We start from the raw sequence: 26619 nt of genomic DNA on the forward strand, positions 1-26619 counted from the left end.
GTTGTCCTAAAAGTTCCCTAAAAAGCCTTCAGTTAATTCAAATGCTGCAGCTAGAGTACTGACGGGGACTAGAAGGAGAGAGCATATCTCACCCATATTGGCCTCTCTTCATTGGCTTCCTGTTAATTCTAGATAGAATTTAAAATTCTTCTTCTTACTTATAAGGTTTTGAATAATCAGGTCCCATCTTATCTTAGGGACCTCGTAGTACCATATCACCCAATAGAGCGCTTCGCTCTCAGACTGCAGGCTTACTGTAGTTCCTAGGTTTGTAAGAGTAGAATGGGAGGCAGAGCCTTCAGCTTTCAGGCTCCTCTCCTGTGGAACCAGCTCCCAATTCAGATCAGGGAGACAGGACACCCTCTCCTACTTTTAAGATTAGGCTTAAAACTTTCCTTTTTGCTAAAGCTTATAGTTAGGGCTGGATCAGGTGACCCTGAACCATCCCTTAGTTATGCTGCTATAGACGTAGACTGCTGGGGGTTCCCATGAGGCACTGTTTCTTTCTCTTTTTGCTCTGTATGCACCACCTCTGCATGTAATCATTAGTGATCGATCTCTGCTCCCCTCCACAGCATGTCTTTTTCCTGGTTCTCTCCCGCAGCCCCAACCAGTCCCAGCAGAAGACTGCCCCTCCCTGAGCCTGGTTCTGCTGGAGGTTTCTTCCTGTTAAAAGGGAGTTTTTCCTTCCCACTGTAGCCAAGTGCTTGCTCACAGGGGGTCGTTTTGACCGTTGGGGTTTTACATAATTATTGTATGGCCTTGCCTTACAATATAAAGCGCCTTGGGGCAACTGTTTGTTGTGATTTGGCGCTATATAAAAAAAAATTGATTGATTGATTGATTGATTCATATGTTTTCATGTCAGACAAGCTTGAACCCTTGTGCGCATGCGTGAGTTTTTCCACGCCTGTCGGTGACGTCATTCACCTGTGAGCACGCCTTGTGGAAGGAGTGGTCCCGCCCCGTCGTCGGATTTCATTGTCTGGAATGGCGGAATGATTTGGGGTTTTTTTCCATCAGAATTTTTTCAGAAGCTGTTAGAGACTGGCACCTGGAAACTATTCAAAACATTTATCTGGCTTTCGGTGAAAATTTTACAGGCTTCACAGAGAATAAGGTCTGTTAGTACACCTTTAAGGACCCCTTTAAGGACGCTCAGCTCGCCGCGCTCCGAGCTGCGACGACATGGCACAAGCCACCGGACCATTTCTGAGCTGATGGCTCTGTGGATACGAGACTGTCGTGTGCACTTTCTCTGATTATCACAAGAGCTGGACATCAGCCATTTTCCGGCAGATTTCACTTTAACAAGAGATTTTGTCATGGAAAGCCGCACGGAGGCTTCGCGTGTCACGACCAATTCGCTTTGGAAGCGAGACAAAGGAACACCTCCATTTTGGCGTGTCAGAGGACAAGTTTGGACATGTCCAGCTCTCCACAATTTCACTGATACTTACTGGACTGGTAAGCATTGAAAGCCGAGATAGACATGTCCAAACTTGTCCTCTGACACGCCGAAACCGAGGTGTTCCTTTGTCTCGCTTCCAAAGCGAATTGGTCGTGACGCGCGAAGCCTCCGCGCGGCTCTGAAATCACCCATAAAGTATGTATCCTGACCCACAGCGGTATGGGTGTCCAACATTTCACAAATTGTATCGAAATATTCACAATTAGCATTTGGTGGTCAGTAACAACAACCCAGCAAAACCAACTTTTGGTGAGGTAAATACAGTGGGGAAAATAAGTATTTGACCCCTTGTCAGTTTTGCAGGTTTTCCCACCTACAAAGAATGGAGAGGTCTGTAATTTTTAACTGTGAGAAATGGAATCTAAAAAACCCCAAAAACAAACAAACAAACAAAAAAAAATCCAGAAAATCACATTCTATGATTTTTAAATAATTAATTTGCATTTTATTGCATAAAATAATTATTTGCATCCCTACCAACCAGTAAGAATTCTGTCTCACACAGACCTGTTAATTTTTATTTAAGAAGCCCTCTTATTCTGCACTCTTTACCTGCATAAATTACACCTGTTTGAACTTGTTACCTGTATAAAAGACAACCTGTTCACAAACACTCAATCAATCACACTCCAACCTGTCCACCATAGCCAAGACCAGAGAGCTGTCTAAGGACACCAGGGACAAAACTGTAGACTTGCACAAGGCTGGGATGGACTACAGGACAACAGGCAAACAGCTTGGTAGAAGACAACAACTGTTATGATTATTTATTAGAAAGTGGAAGAAGCACAAGATGACTGTCAATCTCCCTCGGTCTGGGATTCCATGCAAGATCTCACTTTGTGGGGTAAGGATGATGCTGAGAAAGCTCAGAACTACACAGGAGGACCTGGTCAATGACCTGAAGAGAGCTGGGACCACAGTCACAAAGATTACATTAGTAACACATGATGCTGTCATGGTTTAAAATCCTGCAGGGCAGCAAGGTCCCCCTGCTCAAGCCAGCACATGTCCAGGCCCATTTGAAGTTCACCAGTGACCATCTGGATGATCCAGAGGAGGCATGGGAGAAAGTCATGTGGTCAGATGAGACCAGAATAGAGCTTTTTGGAATCAACTCCACTTACCATGTTTAGAGGATGAGAACAACCACAAGAAAAGGGAGGATGGATGGGGTCATGTATTGTGAGATTTTGGCAAACAACCTCCTTCCCTCAGTAAGAGCATTGGAAGATGGGTCATGGCTGGGTCTTCAGCATGACAATGACCCCAAACACACAGCCAGGGCAACTAAGGAGGGGCTCCGTAAGAAGCATTTCAAGGTCCTGGAGTGGCCTGGCCAGTCTCCAGACCTGAACTCAATAGAAAATCTTTGGAGGGAGCTGAAACTCCAAACCTGAAAGATTTGGAGAAGATCTGTATGGAGGAGTGGACCAAAATCCCTGCTGCATTGTGTGAAAACCTGGTGAAAAACTACAGGAAACATTTGACCTCTGTAATGACAGACAAATGTTTCTGTACCAATTGTTAAGCTCTGTTTTTCTAGGGGGTCAAATACTTATTTTATGCAATAAAATGCAAATTAATTATTTAAAAATCATACAATGTGATTTACTGGATTTTTTTTTAGATTCTGTCTCTCACAGTTGAAGTGTACATACGATAAAAATTACAGACCTCTCCATTCTTTGTAGGTGGGAAAACCTGCAAAACTGACAGGGGGTCAAATACTTATTTTCCCCACTGTAAACCTGCAGCCATAATACTTCAATATTAAATTTCATCATATCATTTCTGATTTGTGTTGGTAAGTGATCTTGAATATAAAAAGCAACTCCGCCACCAAATCTATTTCTATCATTTCTGTAAATATTGTAGCCGTCAATATATAACTCAGTGTGTCATCAAAAGAAGAATCCAGATGAGTTTCTGTAATAGCAGGTATGTGTAGTTTGTATTTACGCAGCAGATTAGTTACCTCACCAATTTTGTTCCTCAGACTGTTAATATTAATGTGCTCAATTCTACACGCCCTCGTCAGTAATACATGTCTAGATAAAAGGAGAAAAGCAGGGGCCTTGGACTGATCAAATCAATTCAAATCAAATCAATTTTATTTCTATAGCGCCAAATCACAACAAACAGTTGTCCCAGTTGATCCCTGTGGAACCCAGAATTTCATGTCACTAAGACTAGAGGTAGACATATTGAGAATGACTGGACAGGTATGACATCAACCATGCAAGGGCACTTCCAGTAATCCCAAAATAATTCTCCAGCCTATTGAGTAAAATATGATGAACCACAGTATCAAATGCAGCACTAAGATCTAACAACACCAAAACTGTAGTGGTGTCCAAGTCCATTGCTCTCAAAACATCATTGACTACTTTAGTGATCACTGTCTCTGTGGAATGATATTTTCTAAAAGCAGACTGCAATGGCTCAAAAAGATTATTCTCAGTAAGGTGGTCCACGAGCTTCCATGAAACCACTTTTTCCAAAATTTTAGAGCAAAATGACAGATTTGATATCAGGTTATAATTTTTCAATACACCAGGATCAAGATTCGATTTCTTGAGTAATGGTTTAATCACTGCAGATTTGAAACATTTAGGAACAGATCCAGAGGTTAGTGAGAGAGTGACAATTTCCAGCACAGTCGGCCCAAGAGTGGGTCACAAGTCAGTTTTGTTTGTATAGGATCAAATAAGCAGGTTGTGCTTTTTGTAGATGTCATGAGTTTCGTCAGCATGCCTAGTGAGATACTATCAAATTCTATAAATCTAGGTAACACCTCAATGGTAGCACCCACCTCCATAGCAGGGTGCAGTGGCTGGACCAAGGTGTGCTGAGATACGCTTGACCTAATGTCTATTTTTTCCTCAAAATAATCCAAGAAGTCCTGTACTGAAAAAGGACAGCGACTAACAGGTGGCTGTCCATGAATGAGAAATGCTACTGTGTTAAATAAAAACTTTGAATTATGCTTGTTTTTATTAATCAAATCAGAATAATACACCTCTTTTGTAGCCAATAGTGCATGCTATAATCTTAAATAGCATCACGCCACGCAAGGTGGAACACCTCTAATTTGGAACTACGCCATTTCCATTCCAACCCTCTAGCCTTCTGCCTAAGGTCACGCAAGTAACCGTGGAACCAAGGTGACTGTGCCTTGGGAAGGTGTGGCCTTAATAGAGGAGTTGCAATCTTATCAAATGTGGTTCTGCAGATGATCACTTTTCAGCTGGATGTGAAATTTGTCTATGTGCCCCCATGACTGTGGAGTTGTGCAAAGCAACACACGAGGTGCATGTGTCTCGCACTTGTGTGCGTGTGTCGCCCCCCAACTTGCATAAAATGCTTATATGTACGAGTATGTACAGATCTGATCACATGGGGGCCGGACAGCCAGGTCTGAACGCACGCAGCACGGGGAGGGGCCTGTCAGCTGATCTATATATATATCTCTGATAGATAGATACAGCTGATATACCATGTTTTGCAACGGGCTGGACAGCACACACAGCGCACACACTGACAGGCTGTTCCAGGTGGAATGAATCATCAGTTTATGTGGACACACAGCAGCTGATCTAAATGTCATGTCTGTCTGACAGGACATGCGTGTCCGGTGAGCGGTGTACTGCAGGACCATATGACAAGCCAACAGTGGGACAAATATGCCACTTTCAGTCATGTATCGGCAGAATTACACCAGAACAAACACCGTTTGGTCAGTTATCATAGCGCTTTTTTCCCTTTTTAAAAAAAATATGTTTATCTGCTTGTTGATTTTAGCCATTTCACACTTCTGTTGTAAGACAGTGATTGTAAGTGCAGTGGTAAAGTTTCCATCTGGTAATCAGAGCTTGCAGGTTCGAATCCCGTGAGTGGCATTTATTTTTTATTTATCTAGGGTTATTTAACCGCGGGGTTCTGTATTGCGTCCACTTTTATTTTTTATTCATATCAACCCAGTGATATTCATTAATTATACAGCTGGTTTTTATTTTATTTTTATCCACATCAGCGACGTGATGTCGTGCATCACGGCCCAGCTGCTCGCACAACACTGTCGCATGCCTATACCTTCGCCATGGGATCGTGCATGCCTGCCCGCCGGCTTGATGTTTTTGTGGTTTGCTCATACGAGCTGTTCCTCCCAGCTGTGCCTCCCAGCAGCTACAGGACTGCTTTGAAAATACCAACTGGGATGTTTTCTGCAACCAGGACCTGGAAGAATACACCTCTGCAGTACTTGGCAACATTCACCACTGTTTGGACACGTCACAGTAGACAGGCATCAAAGAGGCCAAGACAGCCTAAAGGGAGAGGATCGAGGAGGACTTCAGCAGCAACAACAGCCAGCAGGTGTGGCAAGGGGTTCAGCACTTTACTAACTACAGGTCCAGTAACATCATTGCAGCAACATGGGCCATCTCGCTGGCAGAGGAGCTCAACCACTTTTTTGCCCGTTTCGAGGTGGAGACAGTAGCAGGGGCTGCACAGCAGATACTAACCCCCAATACATAACATGGCGGCGCACAGAGTTGCAGCAGCTAAGTGCCTTAGCGGTCGGTGCTACTTGTGGATGTTTATGTACGTGTCGTTTTTAATTTTGTGTACATTATGTCGAGCGAATAACACCTACAACAGACATGATCTTCTTAAGATCGGACTTTGCAGTGAACAACAAGTGACAAGTGAGTTCATCAAAACACACAAGATTCCGGTGGCGCTATCAAGGAGCCCCGGCTCTCTGTGGATTACTATTCCAGCAAGGAGGAAGGGCAGGCAGCGTTGAGAAAGAAGGCAGAAGCAAGGCTGCCGAGCTGGCGTGCTTGTAAGGCTGTGGAGGCAGCCATTTCGACCACCACTTCCCAGCCTATTTCTCACGAATGCAAGATCCCTTGCGAGCAAAATGGACGAGTTAAGATTGCAGATTGCATTAAACAACACCGTGAAGGATGCGTGCATTCTACTCATCACAGAGACGTGGCTTCAGAGTTCATTTCCGGACTCTGCTATTGAGATAGCAGGCTTTAATACGCAGTGCCATGACAGAACATCAGATTCTGGTAAGAGCAGAGGAGGGGGGCTTTGTGTGTATGTTAACAGCAACTGGTGTACCAACACTGTGACGATGGAAAGTCACTGCTCTCCAGACTTAGAATATCTGACTGTTAAATGCAGGCCCAATTATCTCCCACAGGAGTTTACGGTTGTCATGATCACAGCTGTGTATATACTACCAGATGCTAATTAGTGCTCTGTGTTGAAGCGTCCTGATCAAGCTCGGGGTGATCAGGACACTTCAACACAGAGCACTACAGGTGCCCACAACTGCAGAGGGCAGGGCTAAAGAACAACAACGTGTCTGGAAAGCCCTCACAATATGTCGGTACCCACGATGGTCCCTGGACAAAGTGCAGAAGTCCCAGAGAACAAAGAGACCAGATAGACAGGAGATGGAGACAAGAAGAAAAGGAGTGTCTCTCCCTTATTTAGCAGGAGTAGGGGAAAAACTACAGGATCTTCAGACAGCACAAAATCCCAGTTTACTTTAAACCGGTTAACATCTTGAGACAGAAATGAGTTCATCCTACGGACATGATCCCTAGTTACAAACAGAGCAATGTAGTGTATTCTATCAGATGTCAGGAAAACTGTAATGAACACTACGTAGGTGAGACTAAGCAACCTTTACACAAAAGACTATACCAGCACCGCAGAGAGGGTGCCAGTGGACCTCAGTCTGCGGTTCATCTCCACCTTAAAGACAGTAACCACATGTTTGAGGACAAGGAAGTTAAAATATTAGCCAGAGAGAAGAAATGGTTTGAGGGAGGGGTCAAGGAGGCATTCTTTGTGAAATGTTTGAAACCCAGCCTTAACCGGGGAGGGGGTTTGCGACACACTTTACAATGTTTACAATGGGGTACTCAGGTCAAAGGAGTTTCAGTCTTTTGTTCATGGTAATGAGTCATTCACGTCATCAAAGGAACCATCAGAAAGGTATCCATCCCATCATTAGAGGGACAGCTGTCTTGTCATTAGGTGTGCTAACTAGAGCACAATAGTTGCTAATTAGAGCTATTGTTTAGTCACTAGCCTATAGCAGTCTGCCTCTCAGTAGGAGGGGTCTGGTTAGGTTTAAAACTCCAGCTTTTGTTGGCTTCTGTTTTATTCTTCTCTACAAGAGTCAGACAGAAGTCAGACTTCCAGAGCAAGAATTTTAGCTGAGGAAGCTTCTGTGATTTGAAGCGAAATGTCCTCGCGTCAAGCAACCCAGTCCAGTCGAAGATTCAAGCTTCTCTACTACCTATGACAATGACAATAAAACAATAAAGACCTATACCTATACCAATGGCCAGACCCTCACTGTGCATGCCCTGGAGGTCAGGCGTGTTCTAAGGATGGTGAACCCCTGGAAGGCTGCAGGACCAGACGCATGACCAGGAGAGTACTGAGGGACTGTGCTGACCAACTGGCTGATGTTTTTACCAGCATCTTTAACCAATCCCTCTCCCAATGCTCCATCCCCCCGCCTGAAGTCCTCCACGATCATCTCTATTCCAAAGAGGATCACCATCAGCACCCTTAACGACTACTGGCCAGCAGCACTCACGCCCATCATTATGAAGTGCTTTGAAAAACTTGTCCGGAGGCACATCACTTCATCCCTGTCCACCACACTGGATCCCCACCAGTTTGCCTACAGAGCAAATAGGTTGACAGAGGATGCCATCGCCACTGCTTTACACACCACGTTGACTCACATGGAACACAGAGGGAGCTACACAAGGCTTCTGTTTCTAGATTTTAGCTCAGCATTTAATACAATCATACCTAGCAGGCTGGTGAGCAAGCTGGGGGACCTGGGCCTCTCTGAGAACATCTGCATGTGGATTATGGACATTTTAACCCTAACCCTAACTCCCAGAGGGTGAGAGTAGGAACCCACCTATTCCCAGCATTGAGAACCAGCACTGGCTCTCCACAGGGCTGTGTGCTCAGCCCCCTTCTCTACACCCTCTACACACACGACTGCACCCCCACCCATGCGAGCAACTCCATCATCAACTTCGCAGATGACACCACGGTGGGGCTCATCTCAGGGGGAGATGAGACTGCATACAGGAAGGAGGTGGAGCATCTGTCAGACTGGTGTACGATCAACAACCTCACTCTTAACACCACCAAGTCAAAAGAACTGATCGTTGACTTCAGGAGGTGTAAACCAGATCTGCAGCTGGTCAAGATCAGTAGGGACCTGGTGGAGAGGGTGCAAGTCTTTTGGTTTCTGGGCACCCTCATTGGAGAGGACCTGTCATGGACTGCTAATTCCACTGTGCTCCAGGGGAAGGCACAGCAGAAGTTGTTCTTCCTGAGACTACACAGGAGGAGCAACCTGTTATTGCTTGTTTGGAGTCGGTGCTGAGCTGTGGAATCACACTGTGGTTCTGCAGCTGCACTGCTGCGGAGAGGAAGGCACTCCAGTGGGCCACTAACATGGCCCAGAAACTGATCTGATTATTAAAAATGATTTAAAATCATAACTTTCTTTGCTGAGGTCAACATAAATAAATTTGCCCCTGACCTCTGAACTGCATTGATAACTGAGCTGGGCTGCATTGGACACAACCAGGGCTGATTCCTACCAGCCCAGTTCATTCAAATCATCACTTACAACATGGAGAATGGGATAGGGGTGGCCTCCAACCTGGAATGTTCTGTTTGGGGCCCAAGTGCACTAACTATAATAATAATAGTTTTAATAATAATACAAAAAGAAAAGGTAACATTTGCAGGTCAGTAACATAATGAAACTGTCTGGGTGGAAAAGTGCAACCTCAGTTCTTCTTCTTCTTAATGTGTTGTTAAGGTCCACAGACTATTTAAGAGAGTTTTCAGTCAGATTTATTTTCTGCAATGATTGGATTTAGTGAGCATTCAGTAAAGAATATAGCAATGATCCCCAATAGCACAATTACAGCTGAAAACCACAAAGCAGTTCTATTCAGTATTTGGAACACTTTACACTGTGAAGCATCGCAGTAAAAACAGAGAATAACCTGATAATTACAATAAACTTTTGAACCACTAACAATTAGCTTGCCTGAATAAACAAAACAGCTTTTCTACTTGAATACAAAGTAAAGAGGAAAATGCATGGAAGGTGATAAAACAGTAATTAAGGAAACAGTGTTTTAGAAGCAACATAAGGCAGCGCAACTCCAGCAGACGGAGATACAATTTACTGTTTAACTTCACACCAAAGAGGAGGGAATTGGAATTCACATAATGATCTCTGACTACATCAAACCATCCAACTAAATCAATGCTAACTAAAACACTTTTGACTTTTTCCTTACTTGCGGGACTTTTGCATCATCTTTGAACCATTAAGTCTTTTTTTCTTTTTTGCAGAGCCAATCTTTGACACCACACTTGCCACATTTCCTCTCCTTTTCTAAATTGGCTTTCATCAAATATATAAATAAAGTATTGCACTTGGCACTTGGAAACGCTCATTAGAGGTAGTAACACAGGAGACGCTTTAACGAGCTGATTCTGAAAGGATAATAAGACAGCGGAATGTGAAAGATCCCCCGCCCCAAACTGCAGAAAGAAACAGACAAAGTCACCCCTGGTGTCTCCAAGAGAGGGTTGAGATCAGTTTGACTTATTGCAAAACACATGACATTAGTCTTGGTTTATTTGAAATTAATCCTCTCAAACCTTTAGGACCTGTGACATTTGTCTGAGAGCCCACGTTCAAAATGGATAACATGTCCAAGAAAAGCTCGCAGAGAAAAAGTCACATTTCTGTTTTTGCTCTGTGGGAGAAGTCGCAGCGAGTGAGCTTCTGGCTCACGCTAAATTAATGCAGCTCCACTTTCTCGCTCTGATCCACACAATCTTTTTTTCCTCCTACCAGTGCTGAATTTCATCCAAGAGTCAGGCTTAATTTTACCTCCAGGCAAACTGAGCAGCCGGGATTTCTGGGTGTCAGAGTGAAAGAGATACTCACGACTTCTGCGGTGCCATTGGTGGTTTAGCAGCAGGCTTGTTAGCTGATAGAGAACATCGCTCTGAAACACAACAGCGGACATTTAAACATCACCGGTTAGTGTTTACTGCCACAGTGGAAAACATGACACTGCTCCTGTCTTTATTCCATCAGTACGTGTGGCTTTGCTTTGGTAACCACATTTTAAGAGCAAATGTTCCTTTAAAAGACAAACTGTGTAATAAAAGCTTGAGGTGATGCTTTATTTTTCTAAACTGATATCCAAATGTTAAGAACTAAAGATTTAAACTGGGTTTTTTTTTCACAGAGACAAAGCTGAAAGACTGACTGTGTCGACACGAACACCCGGAACACACTGCAAATGACACGGTCACGTTGTGTCACACACGTACACACAACAGTCACACACAAGGCAGCGTTTGGTGCACATCATTTGTCTTTCACAAATTAATTTTATCCCACTCTGTCTCTCTACTGTCATTGTTTTACAGTGCACCTTTAGTTTGGGCTTTTTGTGTGTGTGCACGTGTGTGTGTGTGTGTGTGTGTGTGTGTGTGCACGTGTATGCATGCTTTTTGTTTGTTTTTCCTGGCTTAGCAGATACAGTCATGGACCTGACAACATCTGCCTGAAAGCACCTTGTGTGGAACATTTTAATAAATAAACTTAGAAATATGAATCGGTATAGAAGCACATGTAGATTCACTATCAATTTTGTCCTTTTAGATTATTAGCTCAGCATTTAAGTGCAGATCCTGTGAGTTATAAAGCTCTGTGTGGGTTTTGAGGAGCATTTGTAAAAGTGAAGAGCATAAAGTGAATTCTTGTAACTGGACAGCAGCCATATGAATTTTTTTAATCTTTGCAGCACCTCTCAAGCTCCATCAGGTTGGATGTGGAGCGTCGGTGCACAGACATTTTCAGATCTCTCCAAAGATGTTCAATCAGATTCAGGTCTGGGCTCTGGCTGGACCACTCAAGGACATTCACAGAGTTGTCCTGAAGACACTCCTTTGATATCTTGGCTGTGTGTTCAGGGTCATTGTCCTGCTGAAAGATGAACCGTCACCCCAGTCAGGTCCAGAGCGCTCTGGAGCAGGTTTTCATCCAGGATGTCTCTGTACATTTCTGCATTCATCTTTCCCTCAATCCTGACTCGTCTCCCAGTTCCTGCTGCTGGAAAACATCCCCACAGCATGATGCTGCCACCACCATGCTTCACTGTAAGGATGGTGCCTGGTTTCCTTCAAACATGACACCAAAGAGTTCAATCTTTGTCTCAACAGACCAGAGAATTTTGTTTCTCCTAGTCTGAGAGTCCTTCAGGTGCCTTTTGTCAAACTCCAGGTGGGCTACCATGTGCCTTTTACGAAGAAGTGGCTTCCGTCTGGCCACTCTACCATACAGACCTGATTGGTGGACTGCTGCAGAGATGATTGTCCTTCTGGAAGGTTCTTATCTCTCCACAGAAGAATGCTGGTGCTCTGACAGAGTGACCATCAGGTTCTTGGTCACCTCCCTGACTATGATCCTTCTCCCCCGATCGCTCAGTTTAGGTGGCCAGCTCCACTAAAAGTCCTGGTGGATGCGAACTTCTTCTTCTTCTTCTTCTTCTTTACAGATGATGGTAGCCACTGTGTTCACTGGGACTTCAAAGTAGCAAAAATGTTTCTGTTCCCTTCCCAAGATTTGTGCCTGGAGACAATCCTGTCTCAGAGGTCTACAGACAATTCCTTTGACTTCATGCTTGGTTGGTGGTCTGACTGTCAACTGTGGGACCTTATACGAGGTCTGTTAAAAAAGTATCCAAACTTTTTATTTTTTGCAAAAACCTGATGAACTTTTTCACGCCTGTCGACTGCGTCATTTGCTGGCAAGCAGCCTTTGTGTGTGGACATGTGTCGTGCTCACGGCGGATTTTCATTGCAAAGAAAATGGCGGAACGACTGGAGCAGCGCTACTGAATCAAATTTTGCCAGAAACTGGGCGACAGCCAGGTGGAAACCATTCAGAAGATTCAAATCAAATCAATTTTGTTTATATAGCGCCAAATCACAACAAACAGTCACCCCAAGGCGCTTTATATTGTAAGGCAAAAGCCATACAATAATTACAGAAAAACCCCAACGGTCAAAACGACCCCCTATGAGCAAGCGGAAATTCAGACGGCTTTCTGTGACTTTTCAGTCGTGTGACTATCCGAGAAATTGTGGAAGAGGTGAGCACTATTTTTCGGAGTCCAGCATGTCCTGTGAGACTTCAACACGAAGGTGCTTTTGCTCCGCTGTCAGCTTCGGCATGAATTTCATCGCCACTCTTTTCATGGCCAAATCTTCTGTCACAGTGGAATGTGCCAAAAAAGTGCTGATGTCCACCTCTTCCACAATTTCTTGGATAGTCACACGATGGTCCCGAATCACCACAGTGTTCACTTTGGTAATGATCTGGTCATTTCAGCATGTTGATGGCCGACCGGAGCGTGGCTCGCTCTCCACCGTTGTGCGGGCATCTTTAAACCGGTTGTACCTGTATCTGAATCTTCAGAATGGTTTCCACCTGGCTGTCACCCAGTTTCTGGCAAAATTTGATGCAGTGCTGCTCCAGTTGTTCCGCCATTTTCCTTGCAATGAAAATCTGCCATGAGCGCTACACATGTCCTCACACAAAGGCTGCTTAAAAGCAAATGACGCAATCAACAGGCGTGAAAAAGTTCATGCATGCGCACGAAGGTTCAAGGTTTGCTCATGCAATCACATGTGATTCAAATCCATCAGGTTTTTGCAAAAAATAAAAAGGTCCGATACTTTTCTAACAGACCTCGTAGACAGGTGTGTGCCTTTACAATGTCCAATCAACTGAATTGACCCCAGGTGGACTCCAGTTAAGCCGTAGAAACATCTCAAGGATGATCAATGGAAACAGGATACACCTGAGCTCAATCCCCATACTTATGTACACCCGATTTCCTTTTTTTTTTTAATGTTTTATTTTATTTTTGATTTGAAGGAGGAATGGGCAAAACTACCCAAAGATAGGTGGGCCAAGCTTGTGGCATCATATTCAAGAAGACTTGAAGCTGTAATTGCTGCCAAAGGTGCGTCAACAAAGTATTGAACATGAATACTTTGTGTGAATACTTATGTACACTTGATTTCTAAGTTTTTAAATTTAGAGTAAGTTTGCAAGAATGTCAAAACAACCTCTTCACATTGTCATTATGGGTATTGTGTGTAGAAGTTTGAGGAAAAAATTGAATTTCATTGACTTTGGAACGGGGAGAGGCGGAGAGCTGGGGTTGCAATGCTTATTGCTCCCCAGCTTAGTCGCCATGTGTTGGAGTTCACTCCAGTGAACGAGAGGGTCGCGTCCCTACGCCTTCGCGTCGGGGACAGGTCTCTCACCGTTGTCTCGGCCTACGGGCCGAGCAGCAGTGCAGAGTACCCGACCTTACTGGAGTCCCTGGGAGGGGTACTAGATAGCGCTCCGACTGGAGACTCCATTGTTCTCCTGGGGGATTTCAATGCCCACGTGGGCGGCGACAGTGAGACCTGGAGGGGGTGATCGGGAAGCACGGCCTCCCTGATCTGAACCCGAGTGGTGTTCAGTTGTTGGACTTCTGTGCTAGTCACAGTTTGTCCATCACAAACACCATGTTTGAGCACAAGGGTGTCCATAAGTGCACGTGGCACCAGGACACCCTGAGGTCAGATGATACGACTTTGTAGTTGTATCATCTGACCTTCGGCCATGTGTCTCGGACACTCGAGTGAAGAGAGGGGCAGAGCTGTCGACCGATCACCACCTGGTGGTGAGTTGGATCTGCTAGGAGGGGAGGAAGCCGGTCAGACCTGGCAGGCCCAAACATATCATGAGGATCTGCTGGGAACGACTGGCGGAACCCTCTGTCAGCGAGGTCTTCAACTCCCACCTCCGGGAGAGCTTCTCCCAGATCCCGGGGGAGGTTGGAGACATGGAGTCCGAGGGGACCATGTTCTCCACCTCCACTGTCGATGCGGCCGCTCGTAGCTGTGGTCGCAGCATCTCTGGTGCCTGTCGCAGTGGCAATCCCTGAACCCGGTGGTGGACGCCCGAAGTAAGGGATGCCGTCAAGCTGAAGAAGGAGTCCTACTTATCTTTGTTGGTAGGTGGGACCCCGGAGGCAGCTGACAGGTACCAGCAGGCCAAGCGTGCCGCAGCCCGTGCGGTCCCAGAGGCAAAAACTCGGGTCTGGGAGGAGTTCGGGGAGGCCATGGAGGAGGACTAACGGTCGGCCTCGAAGAGATTCTGGCAAACCGTCTGACGCCTCAGGAGGCGGAAGCAGCTCTCCACCAGCACTGTTTACGGTGCGGGTGGGGAGCTGTTGACCCTGACTGGGGATGTTGTCGGGCGGTGGAAGGAATACTTTGAGGATCTCCTCAATCTCATCGTCACGTCTTCCGAAGAGGAAGCAAAGACTGGGGACTCAGAGGCAGACTCATCCATTACCCAGGCCGAAGTCACCGAGGTGGTTAGAAAGCTCGTCGGTGGCAAGGCTCCTGGGGTGGATGACATCCGTCCTGAGTACCTTAAGTCTCTGGATGTTGTGGGACTGTCTTGGCTGACATGCCTCTGCAACATCGCGTGGCAATCGTGGACAGTGCCTCTGGATTGGCAGACCGGGGTGGTGGTCCCTCTGTTTAAGAAGGGGGGCTGGAGGGTGTGTTCCAACTATAGGGGGATCACACTCCTCAGCCTCCCCGGTAAGGTCTATTCCAGAGTACTGGAGAGGAGAATTCGACCGATGGTCGAACCTCAGATTCAGGAGGAGCAGTGTGGTTTTTGTCCTGGTCGCAGCACACTGGACCAGCTCTACACGCTCCATTGGGTGCTCGAGGGTTCATGGGAGTTCGCCCAACCAGTCCACATGTGTTTTGTGGATCTGGAGAAGGCGTTCGACCATGTCCCTCGGGGCACCCTGTGGGGGGTGCTCCGGGAGTATGGGGTCCGGGGTCCTTTGCTAAGGGCTATCCGGTCCCTGTACGACTGCAGCAGGAGCTTGGTTCGCATTGCCGGTAGTAAGTCAAACCTGTTTACAGTGCATGTTGGCCTCCGCCAGGGCTGCCCTTTGTCACCGGTTCTTTTCATTATTTTTATGGACAGAATTTCTAGGCGCAGCCAGGATGTAGAGGGGGTCTGGTTTGGGAACCACAGAATCTCGTCTCTGCTGTTTGTGGACGATGTGGATCTGTTGGCTTCGTCAAATCAGGACCTTCAGCGTGCACTGGGGCGGTCTGCAGCCGAGTGTGAGGTGTCCGGGAGGAAAATCAGCACCTCCAAATCAGAGGCCATGGTTCTCAACCGGAAAAAGGTGCTTTGTCCTCTTCAGGTCGGTGGAGTGTCCTTGCCTCAAGTGGAGGAGTTTAAGTATCTCGGGGTCTTGTTCATGAGTGAGGGACGGATGGAGCGTGAGATCGATAGACGGATCGGTGCAGCATCTGCAGTGATGCGGTCACTGTATCCGACCGTCGTGGTGAAGAGAGAGCTGAGTAGGGGGGCAAAGCTCTCGATTTACCGATCGATCTACGTTCCGATCCTCACCTATGGTCATGAGATTTGGCTCATGATCGAAAGAATGAGATCGCGAGTACAAGCGGCCGAGATGAGTTTCCTCCGCAGGGTGGCTGGGCGCTCCCTTAGAGATAGGGTGAGGAGCTCTGTCACTCGGGAGGAGCTCGGAGTCGAGCCGCTGCTCCTCCACATCGAAAGGAGTCAGTTGAGGTGGCTCGGGCATCTTTTCTGGATGCCCCCTGGACACCTCGCTGGAGAGGTGTTCCAGGCACGTCCCATTGGGAGGAGGCCCTGGGGAAGACCCAGGACACGCTGGAGGGACTACATCTCTTGGCTGGCTTGGGAACGCCTTGGGGTTCCCCTGGAGGAGCTGGGGCAGGTGTGTGTGGATCGGGAGGTCTGGGCGGCTTTGCTTGAGCTGCTGCCCCCGCGACCTGACTCCAGATAAAGCGGAAGAAAATGGATGGATGGATGGATGACTTTGGAATAAGGCTGTAACACAACAAAATGTGAAAAAAGTGAAGCACTGTGAATACTTTCCGGAAGCACTGTATATTTTTCATTGCTGTGAGTTTTTTCCCCAACACAGAAAGTCCAGCAAGAGCCATTAATTATTTAATGCTGTCGGTATAACATCCAAATGCTTGTCTGCAAATTATTTTTCTGTGTATTTATCTGCGTGTTGCTCGTGGCATGTGAGGAAAAAAAAAACAGATGCCAGGTCTTTTCTCTAGAGGGGAGCAGCACACACAATGCAACACACACCTATGGGTCACATGGAAACAGAGAGCCAGTTTGTCAGGCAGACGATGGTGTTTTTGGTCCGCACTGGAGTCCAAACAAATGTCCACACTTCCCCAAGTAAACTGAACTATCAGCACACTGTAAATGGACCATGGTTTGATTTTAAAGGACAAAAGAAAGTAGGTGTGAAAGTATCTTGATATGCTGGTCATTCTCCAGGGAGAAAGAGAATGCAAGATCGACCACTGCATTGGAAAGTTATTTGTAATAAAGTGCACATCACTTCAAACTTCCATGATGCAGAAGAAGGTAATACAGAAGGAAAATCTCCCAAGTTATCAGTGTTCATCATCCTCTGTGGTTATGAACTTTGAGTAAAAACATCATGAGTTCCAGCAGCCATAAAATGAGCTCAGGGTGGAACCACTGCTCATCCTCTTGATTCTAGCTAGGACACCTCCTGGATGCACAAGTGGGTGGTTATATGATGGTTGATCGAGAACATACTGGAGAGAATATCCCATCTGTCCTGGTTCAAACCTGTTCAGTTTGTGGGCTGACTGAACAGCCCACAAACTAAGGATTAAGGATTGTCTTAAAAAGAAGACCTGAAAGTCCAGCTACAATTTGCCAGAAGATACATCTGAGATGTAAGCCTGGATTTGATGTTTTGGTGAAAGAAAATCCTCCTCTGTACTACTTCATTATGAGGCTGAATAACTGGAGATACAAAATGCAAAACTTGAACTGTGCACAGTTTCTCCAGTCACAACCACAGAAGCCTGTAACTTCTTCTGGGTTGTCTGTGTGTCTTGGTGGCTTTCCTCACTCTTCTTCCTGCACAGTCACTCCACACTCCACACAGGTTTATCACAGAGTGCCATACTGTTTGTATTTCTTCATAACTGATGTAAATAAAGTCCAAGACATATTCAGTGACTTGGAAATGTTCATGTATCCATCCCTCTGAATGATCTAATTAACACACAAAAACCAAACGCACAATACACAGAAGAAATGAGGAGCTGCTAAATTTCCTTCTGAACTTGATGAATCTCAGTGCATGTGCCAGTTCACTTGCATGTTCACATACCACAATTTCGGGCACTCAGGTAGATTAATAAGGCAAATGTGTTAAATGGACAACATGCACTATTTTGTGTATGAGAAAGACCATCCTCAGTGTGCATTGTTAGATGATCTCCATGAACGTTACTTTGCAGTTTGTGCACATTTTTACAAATGCAAAGCTGTAGTAAATCAGGTATTAGATGCTGTCGTGTAGTCACAGGAGCCTGATAACTGTCTGTGCTCCACTCACCTTTACTCGTCCATGAACAGCAGCAAATTAATTGTTTTGGTGCATTTCAGTTCCTATAATTAAATGTAGAGTCTGTGATCCGTTAATAAGCATCCTTGATGAGTCATTTAAAAATTCATTGATTGCAACATCCCAAATTAGCCGTGGGTGTGACAGGCCAACTGCACACGTGCTTGTTCAGAAGTACACAGAAACAATAAAGGCAGTATATCATGTAGCATCATGCTGCTACAGCCATGAAATCGTATGACCGTTGGCGGATGTTTTTCACATTTCGTTTTTCCCTGTGGAGTCTTTAGAACCTTAGCGGTGTTAATGACCACACAGTGTTAACGTGAGTGTTGCCAGGATACTTACTGTCGGTGTTGTAGCCTGAGGTCACATGTTGTGTGTCCTAGAGAGAGACGGGGAGGGGGGAGATGTTTTTAATGAATAAACCAATAGATGTCATTATTTATTTCACAGTAGCACTACGATGGTGTTCCACGTGATTTAGAACTGTGAGTGGAGATGCCGGAAGTTGAAACTATCACACCAGCTTTTCCTTCTTCACTCACTCTTGGGTCGGTTTTACTGCCTATGAATTTACACTTAGTTTTCTTTTGACTGATGTGACTATTTGTATATTGAAAGAGTGATTGATTAATACTTTCTACAGGGAAAAGAAAGAAATACCACCTTCTGTCTCAGCTGGAATATTCAGCCCAGTCTCACTTTTTTTTTTGTGACGGGGTTTTTTTTTAAACTCACTATTACTAACCCTACCCCCCCCCCCACAACCCTAACCATAACCACCCTGACCCCCCCACTTCACTTTTAATTTTGTGCAGCATCACGGAATCTATTAGAATGAATTCATGCTGCCGTGACGAAAATGAGGCGCTTTTCGTCACAATATCATGAACCAATAGATTAATGTATATTTCATGCTGCTGAATCACAACTTGCTGTGAGACCAGGTTGGAATATTACTGCTGTTTAACAAAGAAATTGAGCACACATGATTTAAGTGTGCTGTTTGTTCATCAAGTGTTCTGACTGTTTACATTATGAGGCATTTTATGGTAGTCTTTTCAGGCACAGAATAAACTTTTCCACCATTTCTCTTCTGAAGTGAAGCACTTGTTCCTATGTGGACTCCCAGGGTCAGTCAAGTCCATGTGGGTGGGATAACAATTTCATTATCTTGAACGTTCTCTTGATGACTTTATACTTTCTGTAAGTGACTGTCTTTAGTTTGCATGTACAGCTGTGCTTACTGATGTTATGCTGTATTCCAAATATTGATGAGACACTGTTGATAAAAGGGAAAAAAAAAAATGAAATAAAATTTTGATTCATTCCATACCAGCTCAGTCAGGGCTTCCATGGACAGATGATTCTATTAATTTCACAGCGTCTTGAAAAATCCTAAACTTCAATTCCGTATACTCCTCAGATATGACTTTTTTTTTTAATGTTTTGCCTTTATAGTTAGGTTCTATTTCCAGATAAGTAGACTACCCAAGGCATTTTCTGACAACAGGCTGATTCTTTTGTATTTTGACCTGCTGAGTTCAAAAATTACTGTTGACATGCATCATCTTTACTCTTTCACCTTCTAATTTGCATTAAGCAATGCCCATTCCATCAAATTTCCCAATTTCATCCGTTAATGTCTGCAAATTCGCTCTTTTATGTGCTGGCATTCTGCGTTCCTGAACAGTTGCCTCTGTGCTGCTTCTCGCTGGCTTTATTGCTTCCGCGGCATCGCTGGCTTTATTTCTTCAGTGGCTTTAAACACACAGTCATTTTGACACTGTGATCCAACTTTTAGCTTTGTGTTCATCTGTTACTGGCTGTAAAATCACTCTTTTGCATGCTGGAGTTCTTACAAATACTTACCTTTTAAGGTGTTCCAAATACGTTCTCCACCTCAGCGCAAAAGAAGGAAACAAAAAAAAGCTCCAAATGTCCTCAAGTGATTAGAGGTGTTTTCAACATCCAGGATCTGACAGGAAATGAATAATCTGCTATAAAATAATTATTTTATATACAGCGTCCGGTGCACAAAGCAGGTGGGATTGTGGTGTGCAAAATAACCTGTCCTCTCCTTGTACAGTAGTGTTCAGAATAATAGTAGTGCTATGTGACTAAAAAGATTAATCCAGGTTTTGAGTATATTTCTTATTGTTACGCGGGAAACAAGGTACCAGTAGATTCAGTAGATTCTCACAAATCCAACAAGACCAAGCATTCATGATATGCACACTCTTAAGACTATGAAATTGGGCTATTAGTAAAAAAAGTAGAAAAGGGGGTGTTCACAATAATAGTAGTGTGGCATTCAGTCAGTGAGTTTGTCAGTTTTGTGGAACAAACAGGTGTGAATCAGGTGTCCCCTATTTAAGGATGAAGCCAGCACCTGTTGAACATGCTTTTCTCTTTGAAAGCCTGAGGAAAATGGGACGTTCAAGACATTGTTCAGAAGAACAGCGTAGTTTGATTAAAAAGTTGATTGGAGAGGGGAAAACCTATATGCAGGTGCAAAAAATTATAGGCTGTTCATCTACAATGATCTCCAATGCTTTAAAATGGACAAAAAAAAAACAGAAACACGTGGAAGAAAACGGAAAACAACCATCAAAATGGATAGAAGAATAACCAGAATGGCAAAGGCTCACCCATTGATCGGCTCCAGGATGATCAAAGACAGTCTGGAGTTACCTGTAAGTGCTGTGACAGTTAGAAGACGCCTGTGTGAAGCTAATTTATGTGCAAGAATCCCCCGCAAAGTCCCTCTGTTAAATAAAAGACATGTGCAGAAGAGGTTACAATTTGCCAAAGAACACATCAACTGGCCTAAAGAGAAATGGAGGAATATTTTGTGGACTGATGACAGTAAAATTGTTCTTTTTGGGTCCAAGGGCCGCAGACAGTTTGTGAGACGACCCCCAAACTCTGAATTCAAGCCACAGTTCACAGTGAAGACAGTGAAGCATGGTGGTGCAAGCATCATGATATGGGCATGTTTCTCCTACTATGGTGTTGGGCCTATATATCACATACCAGGTATCATGGATCAGTTTGGATATGTCAAAATACTTGAAGAGGTCATGTTGCCTTATGCTGAAGAGGACATGCCCTTGAAATGGGTGTTTCAACAAGACAATGACCCCAAGCACACTAGTAAACCAGCAAAATCTTGGTTCCAAACCAACAAAATTAATGCCTCGCAGATGTGAAGAAATCATGAAAAACTGTGGTTATACAACTAAATACTAGTTTAGTGATTCACAGGATTGATAAAAAAGCAGTTTGAACATAATAGTTTTGAGTTTGTAGCGTCAACAGCAGATGCTACTATTATTGTGAACACCCCCTTTTCTACTTTTTTTTTTTACTAATAGCCCAATTTCATAGCCTTAAGAGTGTACATATCATGAATGCTTGGTCTTGTTGGATTTGTGAGAATCTATTGAATCTACTGGTACCTTGTTTCCCATGTAACAATAAGAAATATACTCAAAACCTGGATTAATCTTTTTAGTCACATAGCACTACTATTATTCTGAAAACTACCGTAGCTGCCAGGTGCTCAGATAATGGGCTTTTAACAGCCTTGTCCTCACTACAAACATGCCTCTAAAATCCTCGTTAGTCCTCGTAGTACCTCGTACACAAACTGCCTCACGCTGTTCTTGCAAAATTTTGAACTTCTTGAAATTAGCACCACACTCAGAGAAGAGCCTCATTAGCCGAATATTCTGCCTCTAAGAGCCTCTCAGAGCTACTATTCTCCCACGACTGTTGAATAACTGGACTCGTACCCAAATAAAAACATGCTACGTGGCTCATTATTCATCTTTTATTATTCAGTGGGACCAGGGCTTAAGATAATATAGTTGAATCTCTGTGTTCTCTAGCATTTAGGTTTAGTTGCGTTCATCGCTTCAATTGTGGAGTGACTTCCTCTTTTTAGCACTTTCTCTTGTTGTATACTTCAGTGGTGATCAAAACATTTTGACTGTTCTCAATTCTTATTTCGGTAACAATCTCTGTTATCTTGAATTGAAAAATGAAGGCCTTGGGCAGCATTAAAACAAGATTCTTCATTGGATGGTGATGTCTGCATCATTTGTCAGGACTGCACTAAAGACAATCTTCTTCAGGGTTGTGACAACAGAAGGGCTACAATGCAGGATAGTGCAAGAGTCCGTCACAAGCTTAAAGATATGGACAACAAACTCACAACTGAGAGGATACTGAGTTCTGATGAGATGTCTCAAAAATGGCATTGAGCCTGTTACAGTTGGTTCACCAACAACTCAAATATTAGGAGATGAGAGAAAAGGTCAGTGTCTCAAGACACAGAGGAACCCATTGCAGGTCCCTCCACTGGTCCAGCTGCAAGACTCAGAAGTGCCTCCAGTACTTTCAAATGGGCCCTTTGCATATTCTGCCAGGAGGAGAAGGCTGACAAGACTGTTGAGACCTCAAGATGAAGGAAAAGATACTGAAGGCTGTAGAGTTTGATCGTGATCTGCACATTGTTCATGCTGGATGTGGTGATCTCTTGGCAGCAGAAGCAAAATATTAGAACAATTTGACCCACATTTAACCTTTATGCCCCGTCACACATAGATGGAATCACGCAGAATGGTGTCGGGATTATGAATCGGCGCATATCTGAAAAGTGTCGGATTTCAGTTCCAAAATGTTCTGACAGTCATCTGCAGAAGTCCACACAGCTGGTCAAAATCAGCTGGCGGCTCGAGTGTGATGTACATGTTCAAAACTCTCCGGGTGCGGTCGAGATGGGACACCTATCCGACAGCGATCCATGTGCAATCTGAGGACCATCTAACTGCAATTTACATATTCCGATGGAGGCAAAAGGGGATCCAAAATGATTTGAGTGTATACGAAGGAACCTCAAGATGGATCTGGCAACACAAAGTCTGACCTGCATGTGCCATGTATAATAATATCCACCCCCCTCTTCCCAGAGTACAAAGGAACTGAAGGAACTGTTGAAATGTATGTGGCACGCTTCACCACGACAATAATTATGACTTATTATCATGTACAGTGAATGTGAACAGCAGCTATCAAACCAAAAGCTCCGTGCACTACTGCGTGCACGCCGTCGCAAATCTGAACAGGCTGTTACATCCACAGTAGACCTTACAGTACAGATATTTGTCCATTTGGCAACGTAAATAATGTGAACTCTTGTCTCCATCATAACTACATATAAGATGGGCAGCTGCATCTCTCTGTCATGCACAGTAACGTGTCATTGCACTCGTTACTGTGCATGACAGAGCTTGACGGATCTCATGCTGTAATACAACCCCAATTCTATTGAAGTTGGGACGTTGTGTGAAATGTAAATAAAAACAGAATACAATGATTTTCAAATCCTCTTCAACCTATATTCAATTGAATACACCACAAAGACAAGATATTTAATGTTCAAACTGATAAACTTTATTGTCTTTGTGCAAATATTTGCTCATTTTGAATTGGATGCCTGCAACACGTTTCAAAAAAGCTGTGACGGGGCAACAAAAGACTGGGAAAGTTGAATGCTCAAAGAACACCTGTTTGGAACATTCCACAGGTGAACAGGTTAATTGGAAACAGGTGAGTGTCATGATTGGTTATAAAAGGAGCATCCGCAAAAGGCTCAGCCATTCACAAGCAAAGATACTTCCTACTTTTAAACTCTGATAAGACTGAAATGATGGTTCTTGGTCCAGTGAGACATCGGCATCAATTTGACCAGTTAACGCTCAGCCTCGGCTCGTGTGTCATATATCACACTGACAAAGTGAGGAACCTTGGGGTAATTTTTGATCCTACGTTGTCCTTTGACCTCCATATTAGAAATATTCCTAGGACTGCTTTCTTCCACCTGCGAAATATAGCGAAGATTCATCCCATCCTGTCTATGGCTGATGCTGAGACCCTGATCCATGCATTTGTCTCTTCTAGATTGGACTACTGCAATGTTCTATTTTCTGGTTTACTGCAGTCCAGCATTAGGGCTCTCAAATTGGTTCAGAATGCTACAGCCAGACTTTTGACACGAAGCAGAAAGTTCGACCACATTACACCCATTTTGGCATCTCTTCACTGGCTTCCTGTCCCAGTGAGATCAGATTTTAAGGTTCTGCTACTAACCTATAAAATTATTAATGGACTGGCACCTCCCTACCTAGCTGACCTAATTAAACCTTACATACCGGCCCGGGCTCTGCGTTCTCAGGGTGCAGGACTACTTTGTGTCCATAAGGTGAATAAGAAGTCTGCGGGTCACAGAGCTTTCTCTTATCGTGCCCCTGTTCTGTGGAATGATCTCCCTGCATCAATAAAACAGTCAGATTCTGTGGAGACTTTCAAGTCCAGATTTAAGACGCACTTATTTTCCCTTTCATATGGCTAGCATACTGGTACAGTTTTGTTTTACGCTTTTTACTCTTTAAGGTTCTGCTACTAGCCTATAAAAATGTCACAGACTGGCACCTCCCTACTTAGCTGACCTAATTAAACCCTACGTACCGGCCTGGCTTTGCATTCTCAGGGTGCAAGACTACTTTGTGTCCCGAGGATGAATAAAAAGCTTTCTCTTATTGTGCCCCTGTTCTGTGGAATGATCTCCCTGTGTCAATAAAACAGTCAGATTATGTAGAGACTTTCAAGTCCAGACTTAAGACGCACTTATTTTCCTTTTCGTTTCCTCTTCTGTTTTTCTTGCTGCTTAATGTTGACAAATTACACTGTATTTGTCCTTCTGATGCTTTATTCTGCATTTTCTTTTCTCTCTGTTTGAGGTGTGGCTCCATCCAGAGATGGGTGTGGTATCTGTTTCAGAAACTGTCCTGTGCACTGGCAACATTTCCTGTATGTTCGTTTTGTGAATTGTTTTGTAATTTGTGTCTGTAGCGTGGCCCAAGCAGAGGGTCACCCCTTTGAGTCTGGTCTACTTGAGGTTTCTTTCTCAGAGGGAGTTTTTCCTTACCACTGTTGTTCTGGGGGTTGGTAAGGTTAGACCTTACTTGTGTGAAGCGCCTTGAGGCAACCTTGTTGTGATCGAGGATCACCACTTTGTGAACAACTGTGTGAAAAAAATAGTCCAACAGTTTAAGAACAATGTTTCTCCATGTTGAATTGCAAGGAATTTAGGGATTCCATCATCTACAGTCCATAATATAATCAGAAAATTCAGAGAATCTGGAGAACTTTCTACACATACGCGGCAAGGCCAAAAACCAACATTGAATGCCCATGACCTTCGTTCCCGACATCATTGTGTAAAGTATCTTACTGCATGGGCTCAGGAACACTTCAGAAAACCATTGTCAGTTAACACAGTTCGTCGCTACATCTGCAAGTACAAATTAAAACTACCATGCAAAGTGAAAGTCATATATTAACAACATCCAGAAATGCCACCGCCTTCTCTGGGCCCGAGTTTATTTGAAATGGACAGACACAAAGTGGAAAGTGTGCTGTGGTCTGACATTTCAAATTGTTTTTGGAAATCATGGGCATTGTGTCCTCCGGACAAAAGAGGAAAAAGACCATCCAGATGGTAGGTAACCAGCGCAAAGTTCAACAGCAGCATCTGTGATGGTATGGGGGTGTGTTAGTGCTCATGGCATGGACAACTTACACATCTGTGATGGCACCATCAATGCTGAAAGGTACATCCAGGTTTTGGAGCAACACATGCTGCCATCCAAGCAACATCTGCTTATTTTCACAAGACAATGCCAAGGCATATTCTGCACATGTTCCAACAGCGTGGCTTCGTAGTAAAAGAGTGTGGGTACTAGACTGGCCTGCCTGCAGTCCAGACCTGTCGCCCATTGAAAATGTGTGGCGCATTATGAAGCGCAAAATACGACAACGGAGACCCCGGACTGTTGAACAACTGAAGTCGTACATCAAGCAAGAATGGGAAGGAATTCCACCTACAAAGCTTCAACAATTAGTGTCCTCAGTTCCCAAACGCTTATTGAGTGTTGTTAGAAGGAAAGGTGATGTAACACAGTGGGAAACATACCACTGTCCCAACTTTTTGAAACATGTTGCAGGCATCCATTTCAAAATGAGCAAATATTTGCACAAAAACAATAAAGTTTATCAGTTTGAACATTAAATATCTTGTCTTTGTGGTGTATTCAATTGAATATAGGTTGAAGAGGATTTGAAAATCATTGTATTCTGTTTTTATTTACATTTTACACAACATCCCAACTTCATTGGAATTGGGGTTGTAAATGATCACCTTCTAACTCTGTCGGAGATATGACATGGAACTTGTGCCAGGCCGTGACACCATTAATAAACATGAATCTCACCTCCAACAGTGGTCCAGGAGTGTTTCACAGCACGCACGTGGACATGAAGCTGGGACAGCAGCCTGCAGTTAAATCGTCTCACTCAAGATAAAAAAAAAAATCCATGTGATAATCCAACCATCGTGGTGTCCAGAGTTACATTGTG

At 44.2% G+C, this 26619-nt stretch overlaps 1 protein-coding gene across 1 annotated transcript in view; it reads right to left on the bottom strand.

Annotated features, from left to right (window-relative positions):
• aff2 (AF4/FMR2 family, member 2) overlaps positions 1-26619 on the bottom strand; it is a 689661-nt gene that overhangs the window by 307245 nt on the left and 355797 nt on the right. Inside the window, exons 6-7 of the mRNA XM_034181164.1 lie at positions 18481-18517; positions 10512-10572 (exon numbers count right to left, since the gene is read on the bottom strand). Of these exons, the coding sequence (XP_034037055.1) occupies positions 10512-10572; positions 18481-18517 (98 nt within the window). The remainder of the gene's footprint in view (positions 1-10511; positions 10573-18480; positions 18518-26619) is intronic.

The sequence above is a fragment of the Thalassophryne amazonica genome, chromosome 11, assembly GCF_902500255.1.
Source record: "Thalassophryne amazonica chromosome 11, fThaAma1.1, whole genome shotgun sequence".
Taxonomy (NCBI): Eukaryota; Metazoa; Chordata; class Actinopteri; order Batrachoidiformes; family Batrachoididae; genus Thalassophryne; species Thalassophryne amazonica.